The sequence below is a fragment of the Sprattus sprattus genome (genome assembly GCF_963457725.1).
Source record: "Sprattus sprattus genome assembly, chromosome: 4".
NCBI lineage: Eukaryota > Metazoa > Chordata > Actinopteri > Clupeiformes > Clupeidae > Sprattus > Sprattus sprattus.
This window is the reverse complement of record NC_137923.1, coordinates 7238206-7258206: the sequence shown is the minus strand read 5'-3', so window position 1 is coordinate 7258206 and position 20001 is coordinate 7238206. Positions and strand designations below refer to the sequence as shown.

The following is a 20001-nucleotide window of genomic DNA, read 5'->3' as shown; positions in this document are numbered from 1 at the left end:
TTGCTTGATTGCTTGATTGTAAACCCTTTGATCTGATTACAAAAACTGTTTATCTTGGCTACAAATCTGTAGCAATGAAGCATTAGTTTCTGCATCTGCAAAAAGTCATCAAAATTATCTAAAGACTGGCAGCCATTTAAGACTATTGATATTTGAGCCAGATTTGAACTGAATTTGTCCAAAACAGAATTGGACAAAATAAATAAAATACTGAAGGATGAAAATCATGCATCACAAGGGCAGCGCATGTTCTAATCATCCATAATAACGAGGACACCCTCAACATACTTACTGACAGGACATGCTGGTTCAATACACACCCCAAGGCCAAAGACTACATTTTTCTTGTGAAATTGACCAGGATGACCAGGAAAACTGCAATACATTAATAGTGCAAGACTACACAGCATTCTGAAATGTATGGAAGGTCTCTCCCAATCTGTCCCAGTTGCCATAAATGTAATATCTCAGAGCGTCTGTCCACAAGGAAACAGTGCTCCCTTCCCTTTAGAATGGTGAAACTCCACATGTTGTCCTCTGTCCTGGAAATAGGTTTCCAGGAGATACTTCCAGATCTAATCTGTTCCACACTTACATCTCCACACCTGCCACCAAGTACCCTACTGTCTCTACAGAGCGCCCAATAGATTGGATGTTTGAGTGACCGTTCCTCAGAATGATTGGTGGGGCTCTCAAAATAACGAAGCATCCGCACACATGCACATGCCCTATGGCACACGTATCCAGACTCTGATTTAGTGTGCAGCCTTCCACCACCCCTCTACCTTCTGGGCAAAACCACATGCTGCCTCTGTAGCCTGCGTGTACACTCATTCCACCCCGGCAAATTTCACCTATGTGTTTTCCAACGACATCAAAGCACACCGGTTCCCTCACTCCGCCTGATCTCACGGACTACTGTCAAAGAGGGCAAGACTCAGCAGCATGTGAAAAGAACAACACACACACACATACACACACACGTGTGCGTGTGTGCGTGCAACAACACACACACACACACACACATTCAAACCCGTTCAACATAAATCAAGGGCATGGGCCAGACACTTACAGCAACTACATGTCAACATGACTGCAGTGCTACGATCACACACGCCCATGAATCAAGAGCCCCAAGTTGCCTAGGAGGAGGCCTGGTAAATAAGCAACACTGTGGGGAGGACACAGACAGCAGACATGCTGGCCAGATGGTGACCACTTGTTCCTGTCCCCGCTCCCATTTCTTGGGCCACTGATCGTTTGCACCTCGTTTGGGCTCTGACTTCTAAACTTCTCTCATCTGGCAATTACGGTTTCCTGTCCTTGGTCTGATTACCAACTGACCAGGAGATGCCCAAATCACTGTGTACTGACAACTGCCAGTCTTTTATTTTAGAATAATGATGCGTAGCAGATACTTCTTAAAAACAAATTGTTTGCCAGTTTAAGATGTTTTGACTGCAGCTATTGTTCTCAAACACAAAGCTGTTAACTGAACGTTCAATTATGACTGATAGATGAAAGATAATTAGAGATCTGTTTATTTTTGGTAATCCTTCAGACCACCTCTGCATGCAAAAACATCAGCACACCAAACTTGCTTACTCATTGACACTCACCTGTGATGACCGCTGGGTTGTTTTGCCCTCCCTCTGGCTTGACCCAAAGCTCGACACTGAACTTTTTTCGGGGGAGCTCAATGCCAACGGCTGGGTTGATCCTCAGCTGCTCCTTCCTTCCACCAAAGTACAGCACGGTCATCCATTTAGGTGGGGTCTCCGGGACACTCCAGCCCCACATATCGCTCGCAGGGCTGGGCTGCTCTTCCTGCTCCCCAGAGTAGTCTTCACTCTCATTAGAGTCATTGCTGGAGTGGTCACTGTGCACATCCTGGGCAAAACCCATCTTTTGGTCGAAAATGTCCGGATCTCCAACATATGGTCGAACAGCACTGCGCTTATGCCTTTGTGGTGGAGAGACACTGTCAATCACATGCCTCTGCCTGCCCCTCAGGAGGACAGACTTCTCAGCATAGAGCTGCTGGTATCGCTTTGACAACTGTGCCTTGTGGGAACTGGAAATTTGGCTCTTCATGTGAGAAGTCTGAGAGGAGGCTGAAACTCTCTGTGTCTCTGTGATTTCATCCAATCTGTCTTTCTGAAACGATTCCTCTTGATTCTCTTTTACCCCCCTTCCACGGGCATCCCAAACGTTTTGTAATTCACCCGCACTACTGCTACTAACGGGACTGAAAGCACCTGACCAGGACTGTTCAGTTCGAACTGCCTCATGATATACGTCTTTCAGTCGCGTGCTTCTCACCGGTAAAGCCGTTGGGGGGTAGTATTGGGCCGGTGCTCGAGCCAGTCTTCGGTGGCTGACGGAACCGCACTGTTCACTTGCAACAGCAGCTCGTTCACTGTCTGCTCTTTGAGCAATAATCTGTTTGTACTTTTGAATATGATCTGATTGAGTGGATTTTAGCAGCCATGAATGAACTACAACAATAATAATAACCAGTAGTCTGACGAGCATCATTTCAATTGCTATGAAGTGTTAAATATGATAACAAATTAAGTTATGAGCTCAGGTTTTCAGGAATGTCAGAAAGACAGCAGCAGAATTAAGCAGCCCCCCCTGGGTTAATTGAGTAGATGCCTCACGCTCGTGCAGGTTATTTAAGTCGATACTGTCCTATTATTACTCCAAGTCTATACAATGAAAAAAATCTAAATAAAAAAACATTAAGTTGGAACTTAAACGGATAATGCCAATGTGATACATTTGGAGAGATTCGGTTCCATATATCTGTTTTTGACACGTGGGAATGAAGCAGCTTTGAGCGCCTATCTCGCTGTAGGCAAATTAATTAGAAAGTCAGTGCAATGTAGAAAAGAAAAAAACAGGTCTCAGTGAGCCACCTTTACGTCTCGCTTTCAATCTACAACTTAATATCCTTGGGGCCGTATAGTATTAATTCAGGACGTTCCCTACTCTCCAGGCTACTGCATTTCGCTTGTTTGTCCCAGCGAAGCGAGAACAGTCAGTCGGCAAAGATGTGTCCCCACAGCTAGCGCCTCATCATTGTAGTATTCACTCGTGCATTATTTTACACTGCCTGGCAGACCCCAAAGCCAAAATGTCATCTGTACCAACAGTCCATGGCTGTTCAAAGAACTCAAGCGCCGTGTGTTTTGCGAATCTTCTAAATTTAGCCCAAAAGCGTTATCTCATTCGCTGCAAGGTAAGGATTACACAAGTATTTCCTACAAATGAACAAATGTACAGACATAATTCATTTTCCTGTTAGGTCCCATTCAGGGATTCACTTTACATATTAATTAGTTAGAGGGAATGATACTCCGAACGTGTCTCACAACTGAGTGTTTGAGGTCTTCAGTCGAGCGCACTTTGCTCTGTCCCACAAAAAAAAGTATGAAACCCTGATGTGGCCACCTATAGAAATTAAAGTCTACAATCTACATGTACGTTTAGGCTATATTATTATATTGCTATTAGGCAAAGTAGGAGACAGATTCAGGTAGGTAATTAGCCTAACATCAGAAGAAGACGTTTTGTATCAGCACAAAGTACTGCCAAATATCACAGCATTGCTGGTACAACTACAAATAAGGAGGAATCTAATCTTAATATTAAATGTATCCTACCCAAAAGGACTGACAGACGAAATGTAATTCTACGTAAGACAGGTAGCTTCCAAAATAAGGAGCGATTTCCGTGAGAAAGTGTTTTTCAAATCACCTTCAAGTGTGCGTAAACTCCTCTTGATTGCCCATGTCTCTGAACTCCCATTCTTTGCTACGCTGTTGAGCTGCAAGTCCTGCTGCGCTTTAGATTTTTTGAAGATCAAACTAACGCGCTAAACGTTTTATCTGTTTCCTCTCAACTGACATCACAAACCCTGCCCCTGCTCAGACATTTGTGAGGAAACCTTGCTCCCCTCCTGTAGCCTGCCAATGTCCTATCCGCGACCTTTAAGATTGCCATTTCCACAGACTAATCGCACTGACAACTACAGCTACAGCTACCTACCACAACGCCATAAGATGTTGAAACACCAGAAGCTACATCTGTAAGGCATCTGAAAAAAGAACAGTTTTACAACTCATGTTCAGAATCAGCGCTACAAATGGTCTAGATGGGCAAAGAGCAGCAACAGGTAAATGGTAGAGGATGCAGTTTTAATACCCAAATCACCCAGGAAGGCTAATCCAAGAAAACTATTTTAAAATCGTTTGCGTCTTGGAGGCCTACTTAAAACACTGAGCCAAGGTTCAGTGACAGACAATGAGACATTCCAAAATCTAAAATCAAGACAATTTTTTTTTGTATTGCGGCAGTTAACGTTAACTACAGAACTACAGTGAGTTTACATCAGTACAGTTACAATGAATCACTTAATGTTGTTGTAGGAAACACATATTGTTATATGATATGATATAGAATATTTCGTATTAAAGTTATGCCAGAGACCCAAAACCATTTAATAATTTAAATAGACCACTGTTAATTGATATAACTACTGTTCATATAATTTCGTAGGATTAAAAACAGATAGATTTGAATGACACTGTTTCAACAGTTGTAAGAGTTTAAATTGGAATTTAGCATATAATGAGAAACACATGAGCTGCAATATTTTTTCCCCTCAGAAGAAATCCATTACTATACAATAATGAGGCACAGTATAACTTAATGGTGTGCAGGATTTCATATTGGTGTTAGTAAGGCCATCACTGCAGTATCATTTATATCATTATTATTATTTTAATGATGATGATAATAATGTGTATTTTAATGATAATAATAAAAGATTATGTTTTTGGTGTTCAATAGTGTAGAATTGTTATGTTTGTTTTATACACACTATTACATACTGATTTTATTGATGATAAAGTGTATTTTCCTTTAAGGTTGGTGTTCTCTGACTTCTTTGTCATTTGATATTAAGATAAGATGAATCTGAAACGTAGCTACATATGAACACATTTGGTAATATTACTTGTCCAAATGAAATGGCTGCCTTAAAAGTGATTCAAATCAAATTAACAAATTTAAGACTAACTTTAAGATAAATGCGATTAAAAACATTTTCTTGGTTGTCATGTTAAAAAATGAGACAACATGATACACTAAGTGTGTTCATACTCTCTTCACACTATCTGACAGATGTACCCTTAAATAATGTGTCATTAACGTAGAAAATGAACCTTTGAATTTCAATTTGAAACAAGAAGACCTGCAAATTATCAAGGGATAAGGATCAGAGCTGAACTGTTGATTCTGAAAGTGAACACTGAACATGGACCCCTGACCTAAGGGTTATACAGGAGGATTAGAATTATAGTCCTTGCTGTGATGTTCTTGTGGTTAAGGAATACCTGTTAGCATAACAAACTACTTTAGCCATTAACTATACATCATCAGACACATTAATTATAAGTATAAGTATGTAAGTGACTGATAATAGCAACAATAGTCATGTGTTTTATAACATACGAAACAATGAAATGATGATCAAATGTTTTATAACATACAGTAATCCAAACCATTAAAAAAAAAAAACACAGTTTGTTACCCAATGCTGTATATCTGATTTCATGCCGTGAGCAGTGGTGTCTATGTTGTCTGACTGAAAAAGATTCCTTTCTATTGCATGAACAGCACTTCACCGTAGTAACACTAAATATTCCAAACAAAGCCCATCAGGCCCCCACCTCCACCCCAACAACTACAAAGGTCTCATCTTGAATTTGCAATCCACAGACCTAGACAGTCAATAGTGCCACACAGGAACTCAAGCCCTGCCCCTGTTGTCCAATGAGAATAGTAGCTCCGTAACGGCACTGAACTCTGCAGGTGCATACACTAATAATTGGACTTGAGGAGGGTTTTTCACTACATTTTCAACTACAACTTAGACCAGGATACAAGTGTACCACTTAAGTGTCACCCTTAATGATGATTTAAAAAATAGCAGATTAACCTGAAAATGCACATATTTTTAACCCCCACTATTTTGTTCTGGCTTAATTTGCAAACAACTCTGACTAGAACGACTGGCAGTTGTGGTAGGGGCCCCTTCAGGGGTAGAAAGGGTCCTAACAGTGGGAGGCATGAATTCCGCAACCAGCCTGAGGATCTGCCTGCAAAACATTCAGCTTTTTGTAGGAAAGTGCTTTGAGATCCAGCTGCAACTGGGCAAAAAAGTGAATAGTTGCTCCTGGGCCTCACCCCCCACTGCAAAGGACCTCTAAGAGATTATCCTTCATTTGAGCCTGCCCGACCCCTACCCATTTCTGACTGACCAGGAAAACGCAGTGGGGAAAATTCAACCTGATGTGCTGGACAAATGCAAAAAAAGTTTGAAGAGAGAAAGATAGTGTGTGTGTGTGTGTGTGTGTGTGTGTGTGTGTGTGTGTGTGTGTGTGAGAGAGAGAGAGAGAGAGAGAGAGAGAGAGAGAGAGAGAGAGAGACAGAGGGAGAGAGAGAAAGAAAGAGGAACCTGCATTTTAGCCAGAGTGGTATAACTTGGTGGAGGGAGTCTTTGTTTATTTATTTTTCCCCCTTGATCATGCACCAAGGTTCTCCTATGACATAGGTGTATTTAATGACTTAGGTCATGTTGTTTGTTTGTACTGCAAGTATCCATAAACCACAGAGGAAAAACATAATGTTTACATTGTTTATAACTAATAGCTGGTGAGTTTTGCCTGTGTGACAGCTGAGGTTTAAGACGGGATAATGCATAATAAAGTAGGGTTAATCTGTTTTCTTTCCTTTTTATCTTATCAATATCTAATGTGTTCATGGTACAAATTAATTGATTATGGTTTGCAATAAAGTGCAATCCACAGTGCCTACACCATCTATGCTTTATTCAAAACATTTGCATTACATTTAAATAGTTCTCTATGTAGCAAATTAGTTTGGCAAATGGTGAGTAATAATGTAACATTTTTACTTATTATTATTCATCTATAATCCGATAATTGTCTGTATGTCTACTAATTAGTCTACTAATTTGTTTACTGACATTTACACATCATACAAATAAAAGGAGAATGCTGCATCTGTCGATTCCTGAGAGACACTTGGTTAATTAAGCCATGGTTAATAAGCATCATAAGGTAACAGACGGCTTTGCCACCAAATTGTGACAAATCAGGTATGACATTATTGAATATGCATGGTTGTAAGGGATAATGAATATGTAGGGTAGTAGATGGGGCGTATGGATCAGAAACGTCGGGTTGAAATTGTAACTTCACAAATGCAATAGAGGCACCTGTTCTTCTCAGTTGTTCATGGTTTAAGCTCAATTCTTGCATGAATATTTTAGGATAGTGTTGAGAAAACAGACTGGGAGACATGTTCTTTAAAGGTGACTGGGGAGAATAAAGTTAAATATGTGCTGATATTGAAACAAGACCTCAAACAAAAGCGTAGACTTTTTATATTCAATGTATTTTTGGAAATGTAATTGTTAAGTTCAGTACAGTAGAGTGCAGTTCAGTATTTGAATTCTGGATACATCTAAAAGAAAGAGGGGGGAAATGATCTGGCAGATCACCTCTTTAATAGGCAAACTCTGGTGTAGCCTATTTAGTTTAGGCTTTTTATAAAAGATTGCTAATGAGGTACGGATGATGTTTCATCAGTGGTGAAAAGAGTGACCCACAGTATATCTATGCATTCATTCTTTTACAGGTATTCATTCATTCACTCACTCTTGTATTTTGTAAGTCAGTTAATCAGTCATTTAAAGAGGAAGCAATGCCCCCTGGCGTTTGACCTTAGATCTGTACCTAAAATCAGTTTAAATAGTACGAATCTCTCCCTCTAAAATGCATCCCTCAATCCTGTACAAGACAGACAGATGTACTTTACAAGATCACCGACACGTCCACTACATAGCTCTGATCAATCACACTTAACTTTGAAAAACAACTGCAAAACATTAAGCACTCCGCCACAACAGATGGCAGTATCACAAGTTTTTCAGGTAAAAACCTTACCCGAAGACGTAGAGGAAGTTGTCGCATGCTACTGGGCAACTGAGGATATATTAGCGTAGCTAGTTTGCTAATGTCTATGCTGTGTGATTTTGTCAACAAAACGTCACATAGCTGAATGTTCTTACGATTTAACCGATGGTGGTTGGGGTTAAATGATTTGGAGTTCATCAATACTTAACCAAATAATTTGCTTAACAGTTGCCACTGAAGCTATATCGGGTTTTAATTTCTTAGCGAGTTACTTAATCTTAACGTTAGCTAGCCTGTTATCTCGGGGATCACCGCCCGGATGCTTTGAAGAATCAAGCAACGCTAGCTACGGCCTTCCAGTGGACTTCAGCAGCGGCTTTGAATAATGTCAAGTAGCCGACAGCCACAGACTGGTGGAGGGTCAGGCTCAGGGCCAGGACCTGGGACAAGTAGTAGCATCAGCACTGCCAGTACCGCCAATGCAGGCAGTGGTATGAGTAATGCTACAAATGGGAACAATTCTGGAAATGGAGTGTCCTCAAGAACTATGGGAACAGGAGGCGAAGGATTGCCCGTACCTTCACTTGTGGTCCATTCTCAAAGGGGCAACAGTTTAACGCCGCTTAGTGGCAGACCTGGCTCTTCTTCTGGAGGAAGCAGCAGTAAAAAACGACATTTACAAACTCCCCTTTATAATGGCCTTATTAATTCTTATGAAGATAAGAGCAATGACTTTGTGTGGTGAGTTATGTGTTGAGTAATGTCACCAAGCTGTTGAAAGTTCTCCAAACTAATGTTAGCCAGGCTGATAGCTACAAAGCTAATGTTATCTAGGTTGCAGCCGAACGGCTAAATCTCAGTTTGAAATCCCGTTAGCTAGCCTGATGATCAGTTTTTGAAACGGCAATGTGGGAAGTTCAGGCCTCGTTGATACATATCTTACTGTCTCTGTCTTTTAAATGCCATATAATCAGTCAAATCAGAATCATATCTGTAAGATAAGCCTGAGAGGTATTGATAGCCAGCAACGGTAGCCATCTGTCTACCTTAGCTACCGGTAGCTACGTAGCTTGTTATCATAGCTACACTGCAGCCGCAATAGCTACTATTAGCGATCAATAGTATGCACATTTTGCAGACTTGGTTACGAAACTTAAAATGACCAGACTGATCAGATTTTGAGGAATATGTTGCATGACGTTCATAAGCCGTTAGAATCAGCTCTGATATTTCTCACTGCGTAGCCATCTAGCTAGGTGCGCAGCTAACCTTTAAAATGTCATTGTATTGCTTTTTTTTCCCGAGCTGTCAGGATGTTGTGTAAAGTAACACGTCCCTAGACCGATACGTCAATGATAAGTCAATTACCATATCAGGGCGAGGAGATAAAAAAAAAAATTGACATACAAAAATGTGAGTTATTTAAATAAGTAATTAATGACAATGTGTCTGTTTTGCCTTACAAGTCCCATCTGTTTTGAGATGATCGAGGAAGCACATATGACAAAGTGTGGTCACAGTTTCTGGTAGGTACTCGATGTTGTCACCCACTGTTTTGTTTTTGTTATTGTTACGGATCATATTACTCTCAAATTGAGAAATAATTGTTGTGAACTTGGATGTGTGTTATTATAGTTGTGTACAGTTCCTCAAAGTACTAGTTATAGATTTGATTCATTTTTGTCCTATATCTCCTCTACTTGTGTAGTTACAAGTGTATCCGTCAGAGCTTGGAAGACAGCAACAGGTGCCCAAAATGCAACTACATAATCGATAACGTGGATCAACTCTATCCAAACTTTCTTGGTATGTCTCAAGTGAACATGTTTAATTGTATTAAAGTGTAGGCTATTATGTAGGCTATTATTATTCGCCTCAGTAATAATGATATCCATAATCATAGGTTGTATACCACAAGCTGTGTCTGCCTGCATTACAGCTCTTCTACAAAGGAACTTGCATTATACATTATATGTTGGCGTTGTTCTCCTTGTGTATTGAGAAGTCTTAAATTAAATTGAATGCAGGCCTAATTTTGAATCTTTAACAGATGTTTATCACACATTAAAATAACCATGTTGTGTTTCTAAGGGAAGAAATGTGTTAAAAATAATTGTTAGTACAGTATAAACACACTAAAATGTATGTGTTCCTGAGCTGTAATGTGTTTGTGTTACTTATATGATATGTTTTTTTTTTGTAGTTAATGAGCTCATCCTGAAGCAGAAGCAGCGATTTGAGGAGAAGCGACTTAAGAGAGACCATCCTGTAAGAGCTTCCCCTCCTGTAATAAGATTGTTTGTAGTTTTGGTTTTAGCTGATTCCCATTTGGGAAGGCAAGATTTGTAATTCATCTCACAGCATGCACCATAACACATCTGCTCTGTCTGTAGAATGGTCATAGGTGGCCATTTTCCCAAGATGTTCTGGGCACCGATCAAGAGAGTCTGGATTTGGCGAATGTCAACTACATGCTGGAGTTGTTTCTGCAGAAGAAGAAGCAGCTGGAGGCGGTAAGTGGTGTTCCCCATTTTGACAGTTGTCAAGTTGGAAAAATGATTTGGTGACACACCCTTAATTCACTGACACGTTCACTCTCTGATTTGGTAACGCACCCTTAATTCACGGACACGTTCACTCTCGGTTAGGAGTCCCAAGCAGCTCAACGCCAGATCCTGATGGAATTTCTTCAGGAGGCAAGAAAAAACAAGAGAGAGGTGACTGCCTTTTTAAAAAAAAATCTCCTTCCCTTTCCAATCTGATATGTTGAGTTCTTTCTGTTTATCATACCCTTTTCCAAATTAAATTATGGAGTTTGTTGTGATGTCTGTTTGGTACTCAGCAATTAGACCAGTTACAGAAGGAAGTCAACTTTTTGGAGGAAGACATCAAACGGGTTGAGGTAAGAATTTATATTGTGTATATTGTGTGTTTTCTTTTTTTTTTAAACTTTTAACTCTATTAACCCTCAATACATTTTTGTGATTTGCAGGTGTTGATGATTACATATTTGCATTAAATTATCTGGAAATCCCCTTGAGGGTTTAGGGGGTTGAGAACTGTTGAGTTCAGCTGTATTCATGAACAAAAAAAACCTATCAAATCAAATCTTTATGATCCACAAACCTGTTGTTGAGCAGTGATTAGTTTCATGATTTGTGTTGTCATTACTTATTTATCGCCATTGGCATTGTTTCTATCTGTTTTTAGGAAATGAGTGGACTACATTCACCAGCAAGTGACATGGATCCGAATTTGGACAGCACAGTCCCTCAGATTGAAGCCCATTCTCCAGCACCCAGGTGAGACAGTCCTTGACAAGAGAGGCACACCCGTACCACTAACTCTGAACCCTGAATGCGAATGATTGCTCAGTGGATTGCATCTAACCATGAATATCCTGTATGGGTTTTGATATGCAAAGTGAAGTAACCCTGTGATTTTTTTTTTTTTTTCTTCACAGTAGTATTATAGAGCCCACAGAGTATAGCCAACCTCCAGGATTTGGTGGAAGCTCTCAGGTAATGGCAAGCTTTTGTGCTTATTCTAAGCTTAACATAGAATTGGGTTTCAAAGAAAAATAAATGTCATTAAGCCTTAGCTATGTTATTGAGTTTGGGGGATATGGCAGAATACTTTAATGCGAATGTGGGAGTTAAATTTCTTGTTCCATAGGGGAAACGACAAACCTGGTATAATAGTACGCTGGCGTCACGACGGAAGAGACTCACGGCTCATTTCGAAGACCTGGAGCAATGTTACTTCTCCAATAGGATGTCTCGTATAACAGGTGACTTTTGAAAAAGGCTGTGAACTTGTGCAGTCCTCCTAGTTTTAAGTACATTGCATCTATACAGTATACTACCCCGTACTCCTACTACTATACTACATAGTGTACTTTACTCTCAGCTGATTCGAGGGTACCCTCTGACTCTAGAAATACCAGATATCTGTAGTAATTCGTTCAGCACCTAATGGTAATTTATGAATGCTTGTATGAACAGTGTATGATGTTTAAAGAAGTACTGCACACTTTAAAGTCATCGATGTGTTTGTGCTTAAATGTGTTTCTCACATCTGATTAAGGAGCTGATAACTCAAACTCCTACCGGACTTATTTGGGAAGAATCTAATCTTTTTGTTTCGAACTGCTATTCTATTTTAACTGTATCAAGCACATCATCCTTTGTCACTGCCTGTTTTTGAAGTGACAGTATTAAGTTGTGGTCATAATTTAAGCCATCCTTTTCAGACCAATGCTCAGTTAAGTATAGATATAGATGAATGGATAATCCGGGGGTTGCAATAGATTCTCACCTTGGGGGTTTCTAGACATGCATCTCTTTACACTAAAACTTAAGTCGGGCTGTGCGAGGATACAGGCTAGAAGTGAAAAGATGGGGAAAATAATGTGCAACCTAATTTTCTTGGATCCAAAAATGTTAGGTTTAATATATCTGGAAATTCTTTTCAATCTTCAAAAACAAACCTCCTGAAATATCTGTTAATTTTGCACCTACTCATCAAATGTTTTTTGTCTTATTTTCCTCGAAGATGACAGTAGGAATGTCAATCAGCTGGATGATTTCATGGAGTGTCTCTCCAAATTCACACGGTACAACTCTGTCCGGCCTCTGGCCACCCTCTCCTATGCCAGCGACCTCTACAACGGCTCCAGTATTGTCTCCAGGTACTGTCATATGAACATCTCCGCTGCCTCAGCACTGTTGTCCCACCTTCTGGGAGGCCTCTTATTGATTGCTCAATGTTTCTGGGGAAGGGTAGACAACGGAAAGTGGCTTTCGCTTGATCCTCACTAAATGATTAGCCAGACTTACGGCTAAAAGGCTTGTTGTCTTATAGTCATCTTTCAAAATGACAGACTGACTTGTGAAAAAAACATAACTTTTGATTTAACACAATAACTACTTTTATTGTGCCTGCTGTAACAATCAGCTGCCCCTTTTCGAACGCCACTTATAGCCAGTAGATGGCAGTCTTGTGTTATGAATGCTTTGGGTAATTTCACGAAACAGAAATGACATTCTCAAAAATCTTAGTGCATTTGGCAAAATAGCCTATATGGTTCAGCACAACTACATAGATCACCTTCAAAAGGTCATATAAATGAAAAGTCCCTTTGGCATTGTTTAAACTCTACAGGTCAAAACGTTTAGATGTTTTGTCAGTATGGCAGTGGACCATAGAAATATCTCTCAAGTGCACATTTCAATCTTGGCTCAGTCCTTTGACACTGAATGTTTACTGCAGTAGATGTTTTCTTTCCAGAATACTTTGTGTATCAAACAGAAAAAAGAATAATTCAAGCGTAGCCTAGAAGGTAGCACTCATAACACTCATACTGCCATGGAAATTGTTACAGTTATTGCCATACATCGTGGTTACAGTAACAGAAAATGTGTACAGCATAATATACTGTCATACAATAAGCACATAAAAACTAAAATGATGTATAGCCTACTAAACTAACAACTCAACCTGGAGCTTCTGGGTATTGTTTGGGCCAAGACTGGGAATGTGGGTGACTACACCATTCTCTAAAATGGCATCACACATGGCGCAGGCCTGAGACATCCACCGTTGCTCCTCTTCTTCTTCCTCCTCTTCTTCAAACAGGCAGTTGCCCTTAGTTGTTTCCCTGGCCAGGTGCTTCCATGTTCATAAATTGTACTGAACTCGGTCAAGCTCTAGATATTTGATGGAAGCATTTATACTCCTGGATAGGACCTGTCAGCTAACTATAAACGTACTGTGTGATTGGTGATCGGATGTGTGAATCTCCCCCTTGATTAGTAAAGTTCTAGTTGCACCTGAAAATTACTGTAAGCTGATGATCCAAGAGATCCATATTACAGTATATAGCTTGATGTTTTTCATGGTATTATGTGCCTGAAAGATTTTGACAGTGGAGTGAACTATTTTGCAGGTGATGATGTACACAAGGAAATTATGCCAACATGTTTTGCAGAGAACAACGACTTGACTGAGAAACCACAGTCAGTTTAGACCAGCAAGAATATATTCAATTGGTAATTGGGCTAACGGAAGTTAATTGAACCTGACCATTTTCAAAGATGTACTTCATCATTTGAAATTTGTGCAAACTGTAGGCAATTGTACTTGTCATTTACAAGGATGTGCTGATACAATTGCAATGTGATTAAAGGAATGAGAATTTCCAATCTGTTGTGAACAAGTGCCCAGTGGTTTGGAGGTTTGCACGTGTTGTTTCGAGAATGTCATTTCTGTTTCGTGAAATTACCCAAAAGCAATGGAGAAAAGCTGTTATGTCCAAACCCTGCATGTTTTTAATGGATTCATCTAAAAATATGTTTTAAAGCTTCATCTCCTCCTAATAATGTGAGAAACTGTATGATATGTGAAACTGATTTGTATTCACTCCCCCTACTTCTCCCTTCTGCAGCATTGAATTTGACCGCGACTGTGATTACTTCGCCATCGCCGGCGTCACCAAGAAAATTAAGGTGTACGAGTACGGCACTGTGATCCAGGATGCCGTGGACATCCATTACCCTGTCAACGAGATGACATGCAACTCCAAAATTAGGTGCACTTTTGAAATCTACATTCTCTGCTTTACGCTTTGACATGCTGTGAAAGCACCCATGTGTGCGTCTATTTCTTGCTGACTCGCTGCACTGTACCTTCTCCCATGCAGCTGTATCAGCTGGAGCAGTTACCACAAGAATCTGTTGGCAAGCAGTGACTACGAGGGGACGGTCATCCTCTGGGATGGCTTCACAGGTCAAAGGTCAAAGGTCTACCAGGTACGCCCCCCCCCCCCCCCCCCCCCCAGGCCAGCGGGAGGGGCCTCGCACAGATGCCTTATTCATCGGGAGGGAGTTCACAGAGCAGCGTTTTAAAATCCATTATGCAGGTCCCTCCCCACGCCCCCCCCTCTGCCTGTTGTGAATAATGACTCCGGCCAAGAGGGTTTCACCCCTGAGCTCTTGCTCTATCTCGTCAGTTATTTACCTTCAGGTCCTTTTTAAAAAGAGCTTTTGAAATTCCCAGTGACACGAGGTTACGCAATATGAGGCTGCATAAAACTGTTTCAGTATACGTTGAAATTTCTGACTGAAGCATGATAATTTTTTTTTCCCCCTTTAATGTTTATTCCATGCTGCGAGCCTGTGGTCATTTTACAAATTGGAATGCACACCAGGGAATCTTCTTTGCCTGGAGAGCTATTGTCTGGGGGCCTTCAGATTGCCTTTGCTCTAAACGTGTCTGCATTATGTTTAAAACTCATGAGATTGCCTGGGCCCTTCAGATGTCTGTCTGTCGTGTCTAAACTCGTTTGCTGTGGTTCCCCTAGGAGCATGAGAAGAGGTGTTGGAGTGTGGATTTCAATCTTATGGACCCTAAACTCCTGGCTTCCGGCTCAGATGATGCGAAAGGTAGGAGGAAGATAATCTTTTACTCGTCTCGTGAAAACAAGGCATCATTTACCAGTGGTGGGGAGGGGAGTGGGAGGCTTTCGGATTTGTTTTCTGCCTGAAGCATTTCAGAATTTCACAGCCTTATTGCTACCTTCCTCATCTTTAGTGCACAGCTAGTTACCATGTGATGCAATTGCAATGTCTGTCTCTCTATTTAGATAACTGATAAGATTCAAATTTGAAAAATAATTCTGAAAAGGAAAGGTTACACTCGAACCATATTTCTCTGCACAACCATCTTTAAATGTAATGTTAAGTATGTTAAACACTGGTATTCTGCGTTGGAACTATTGGAAATGCATTTGAACAATCCACAGTAAGTTTGTGGCTGATACAGAAAAGTTATAAAAGGGGACTTTTGTGAATAAACTATTGTTAAAGGATTTCTTTTGCCTGTGCTCTTTTAGTGAAGTTATGGTCAACCAACCTTGACAACTCTGTGGCAAGCATCGAGGCAAAGGCAAACGTATGCTGTGTTAAGTTCAGTCCAACGTCGAGGTATCATCTTGCCTTTGGCTGCGCAGGTACTTACCTTCACTGTCACAATGAAATACTTCACCCCCATCACAAATCTAGTCTGACGTTTACAGAATGGCTTTAAAAAGTTCCATGTAGGCTAATATTATTGTGGTCTTGCAGACCATTGCGTCCACTACTATGATCTCCGGAACACTAAGCAGCCGATCATGGTCTTCAAGGGACACAGGAAAGCTGTTTCCTATGCAAAATTTGTCAACGGAGAGGAAATCGTATCTGCGTAAGTCATACAGGCCTAAAATTGGCGTACCCTCATACCTAATTATCTTTATTCGACTGAAGTACTTTTTTTTTTAATTGGAATTTTTTTTTTCTCTTCACTCACTCTACCCCCCCCTAAAGCTCCACGGACAGCCAGCTAAAGTTGTGGAACGTCAACAAGCCCTACTGCCTGCGCTCTTTCAAGGGCCACATCAATGAGAAGAACTTTGTGGGCCTGGCCTCCAACGGAGACTATGTAGCGTGCGGTGAGTGCGACCACACAGCTCTTCTCTTCCTCGAGGGGTGGTAGTGGTTAAGCAGGGAGAGGACAAGAGAGCGGGAGAACAAGGGGGGTGGAGAGAGAGAGAGAGAGAGAGAGAAAGAGAGAAGGGGATGAACAAAAGAGTCGGCTGGCACAGGCATTTGCGCTGCGGGGCATCTGAGACGCTGGCATCGAGCAGAGCTGCTCCTCCTTCTCGATTAGAGCGAAGCCGTGACGGGGGTGTTTAGCACAGAGGTCATCCATCAGAGTCTGTCTGCTGGTGCTGCCGCGGGGAGGGAAGCCTGTGTTTATTAGACAGACAAGGGGAATATTAGTATCATATCACGGGGTGTCTTTCAAAAGGAGATGGCTGGATGTAATGAGCGCAAAGTGCTGCTGACGGATGCCTGTGATAAAGCACTTCATCACTGACATTTTCTGAACACTCTTTCTTCCCCCTGCAGGAAGTGAGAACAACTCACTTTATCTCTACTACAAAGGGCTGTCCAAAACGCTGCTGACTTTCAAGTTCGACACTGTGAAGAGCGTGCTGGACAAAGACAAGAAGGAGGATGACACCAACGAGTTTGTCAGTGCAGTGTGCTGGAGAGCGCTGCCAGATGGGGTATGATGCAATAATATCACTCAGACATTATGAAATATAAAAAAACAAACTGATAAGAGAAGGTTAGTCTGGAAGTCAGGTAACCGGTATTCAGTTGGCTAGAAAATATTTTGAACATGGCCTGACCTAACCGGGTAACCCAGAGGTGTAGATTTAGTGTGGATAGTATAGCTTTACTTTTACCAATATGGATCTTTTTAGCTTGGACTGGTTGATGTTGAAAACCAACGTGGTGCTGAATGCCTGCTTCTAGCCCTGTGGCTACCGGACCTCATGCAGCGGAGTGTGTATACACAGACTAAAAAACAAACAAACAAACAAATAAAAACAGCCCCCCAGCCTGTAACTACGCCATCAAGAGGGTTGGGGGGGGGAGGGGACAAAACCAGCATGCATCAATACTTCCTCTGCAACATATGGAAATGGCCTAGACATTCCTGTTCAATTCAATGCCTTAAGTTCTCCCACCCTTCAGATCCATGTCACTGTTACATAACTCCGTACTCTTGTCATCTTCAGCCCTTGAAAATTGCTGCTTTATACGTGCATGCACAGGAGGGTGATCTCACAGCTCTTATTCTCCTATCTCCGTTGCACATAAGTGCCAAAGAAACAAAATGATGGCCTTGCTTGTGGCAATATCCTCGTTGTGAGCTGCTGTAGTAGACAGTGATACATCATTTGGTGTTCACAGATACGACCTATCTCTAGTAAAGAGCAGTGTTTAGTTTTAGCTCTGATATTTTCCGCTTTGCTGTATCACTGCAGAAGTTCATGCAACACGTTTGTGTCCTATAATAATCAGAACCTTTATTTCTATCCTTTTCTTGGCTTAGCAGGAGTCTAATGTGCTGATCGCCGCCAACAGTCAAGGAACAATTAAGGTTTGGTATTCCTCTTTAACGTTCGCTCGTAGTCTAATATCTTCCTTATGCAAGCAATACATGGTTCATATCCCTGAGCAAACACAGGGCTGAGAATATTTGAGAAATTGAGTTCTTGTATATTATCTTATTTATTGCTTTTTTTCTACTCGGGGATATTTATTTATCTATTTCTTAATTGCTATTTTTTATTATTTAGCTGTGGCAGTTAGTGTGCACAGCAACTTTTACGTTTTTTAGCTGTCTGATGCTGCCTAGTCGGTCTCGTTGTTTTTGTGGCTGACAATAAAGTACTCTGAACTTAACTTTGAATTGAGTAATTAAGTTGTTTAATGTTATTAATGTTTGTTTATTATTTTTTTCCTGCACAGGTACTTGAGCTTGTTTGATCGTCCAGCCGATCTAGTAGAGCCTTTGTGAAAACTCTGCATCATTCTCACATTTGGAAAACTACAGACTGGAATGGCATTGTTCGCGTGAACATAGGCAACACTTGGACAGGTTGTGAATGAGTAAAGATGCCGAAGAGTTTTAATTTACAACAAGAACCTCCTTTGGAGTGGACTGACTCTGACATCTAGCGATGTTGGTTTTATGCGGAGATCAAGTGAGCGCTCCTGGAGGGAATGGTAGAGGACAGAGGGGATGATCACTGAACGCCTCTCTTTCAAAATGAGCCTTTTTAGTTGAGAAGAAATAAAGTCCTTGCTGAGTGACATCACAGAAATCAACCAAGGTGACTGGATGGAGACAACACTTCATCTCCGCTCCTTAAAACCTCTCAGCTGGAGTAAAGACAACCACAGCAGAACGTATCGACTATTAAGGCCAAAGCACAAGAACAGACCACAATGAAATGCTTTTCCTTGTACAGGTTATCGATAGAGCAAGGTTTTTTTTTTATTATTATTTTCTTTTTTTTTAGCGTGTTATCCATCTCTCTTATTGTCTTGTTCGTTGTCTTTTAATATATGTCGACTACATTCTCAGATTGGAACGCTGGTCTTTGACCTTTGTTTTCCTCTTCTGCTGTTTGCTAAGTGGGGAAAGTTTACAGTACATTCAGTATATTGTAACCCGTATGTTGTATTCATATTTGCAGCAAATGAGACCGTTTTTTTTTCTTCATGTTTGATATTCTCAGATAGCATGGCTCTTTTTGGCCATGGTGCTTGTGCAATCAAAAAGTCTTTCACTTTCGGATTCATTAGGCTTCATTGGAAAAGATGATTGGCTAATAGATAAACAGAGTTAGAAATGAATTCACATGAAACGCAGATTTTTAACAGTCTTTCAATTTAATGTCTGATGATTTTAAGAGCTTGGATGGAAGCCTCCCCTTGCATATGGGTTAATAGATACAGATAATAGAAGAAGAATTTAAGCAAGAGTTAACCCTAATCCGAAGATTTAAATCTTTAGAAATTCTGTTAGAATCTATAAGTGTTCCCTCCTTTGATTTCCCAAAAACCGGACTTGGAATATTAAGTCTTGATGCTTTTTCTTGACAAAAGCGCAAACATATTGGAATATCAGACTTTCCACTAGGGCAAACATCGAAGATTGCTGTTATGAATTCACTACATGTACTTTATGAAACTTGTTTCCCAATAACTTACATTGCAGCTGCTCTTTCATCATTGAATCTCGGTCTAAGTATTATTTATTTTTATAATTTATAGAGCATATTTGAGCTGGGTCCCACATCAGCCATTGGTCCTCAAACGGTGTTTGTCTTTCCGTAGGAATTCCTTAGTGTACCACACCTATTCCTATTTGTGTCTTTCCATCAACCAATTTTAACTACATTGCAAATAAATAAATGATCAACTTTTCATTCAGTAGTGGCCTGTATTACTGTTTGATGTTAATGAAAGTCTAATAGTTGCTTATTGTCCCCACCTTTCCACTATAATATTGTGTGTCCATCATGTGATAAACACCTTAGCTTCAGGTGAAACACCACAAATTCAATTTCTACTGACAGTGTTTGAAGCAG

General features: G+C 40.6%; 2 protein-coding genes across 3 annotated transcripts in view; one reads left to right on the top strand and one right to left on the bottom strand.

The window, feature by feature from the left end:
* The window catches only part of pappa2 (pappalysin 2), a 42518-nt gene extending 38705 nt beyond the window's left edge, over positions 1-3813 (bottom strand). The window contains exon 1 of the mRNA XM_080836910.1: positions 1620-3813. Coding sequence (XP_080693036.1) covers positions 1620-2538 — 919 coding nt within the window. The 5' untranslated portion in view covers positions 2539-3813. The remainder of the gene's footprint in view (positions 1-1619) is intronic.
* Positions 3814-8394: 4581 nt separating this feature from the next.
* cop1 (COP1 E3 ubiquitin ligase) lies at positions 8395-19800 on the top strand (the record flags this gene model as incomplete). 2 transcript variants are annotated; one of them, XM_080837486.1, is made up of 20 exons in its annotated part: positions 8395-8750; positions 9476-9535; positions 9718-9815; positions 10213-10277; positions 10403-10522; positions 10658-10726; positions 10852-10911; positions 11220-11311; positions 11473-11530; positions 11685-11799; positions 12564-12699; positions 14455-14598; positions 14710-14818; positions 15370-15451; positions 15901-16017; positions 16133-16250; positions 16373-16497; positions 16958-17118; positions 17958-18002; positions 18374-19800. In XM_080837486.1, 20 exons carry the CDS (start codon positions 8395-8397, stop codon positions 18389-18391), a joined length of 2148 nt encoding a protein of 715 aa, XP_080693612.1. In that variant the 3' UTR covers positions 18392-19800. The 2 variants fall into 2 exon arrangements, with proteins under 2 accessions (XP_080693612.1, XP_080693611.1); XM_080837485.1 differs by having other exon boundaries at positions 17955-18002.
* Between the last annotated feature and the right edge of the window lie 201 nt (positions 19801-20001).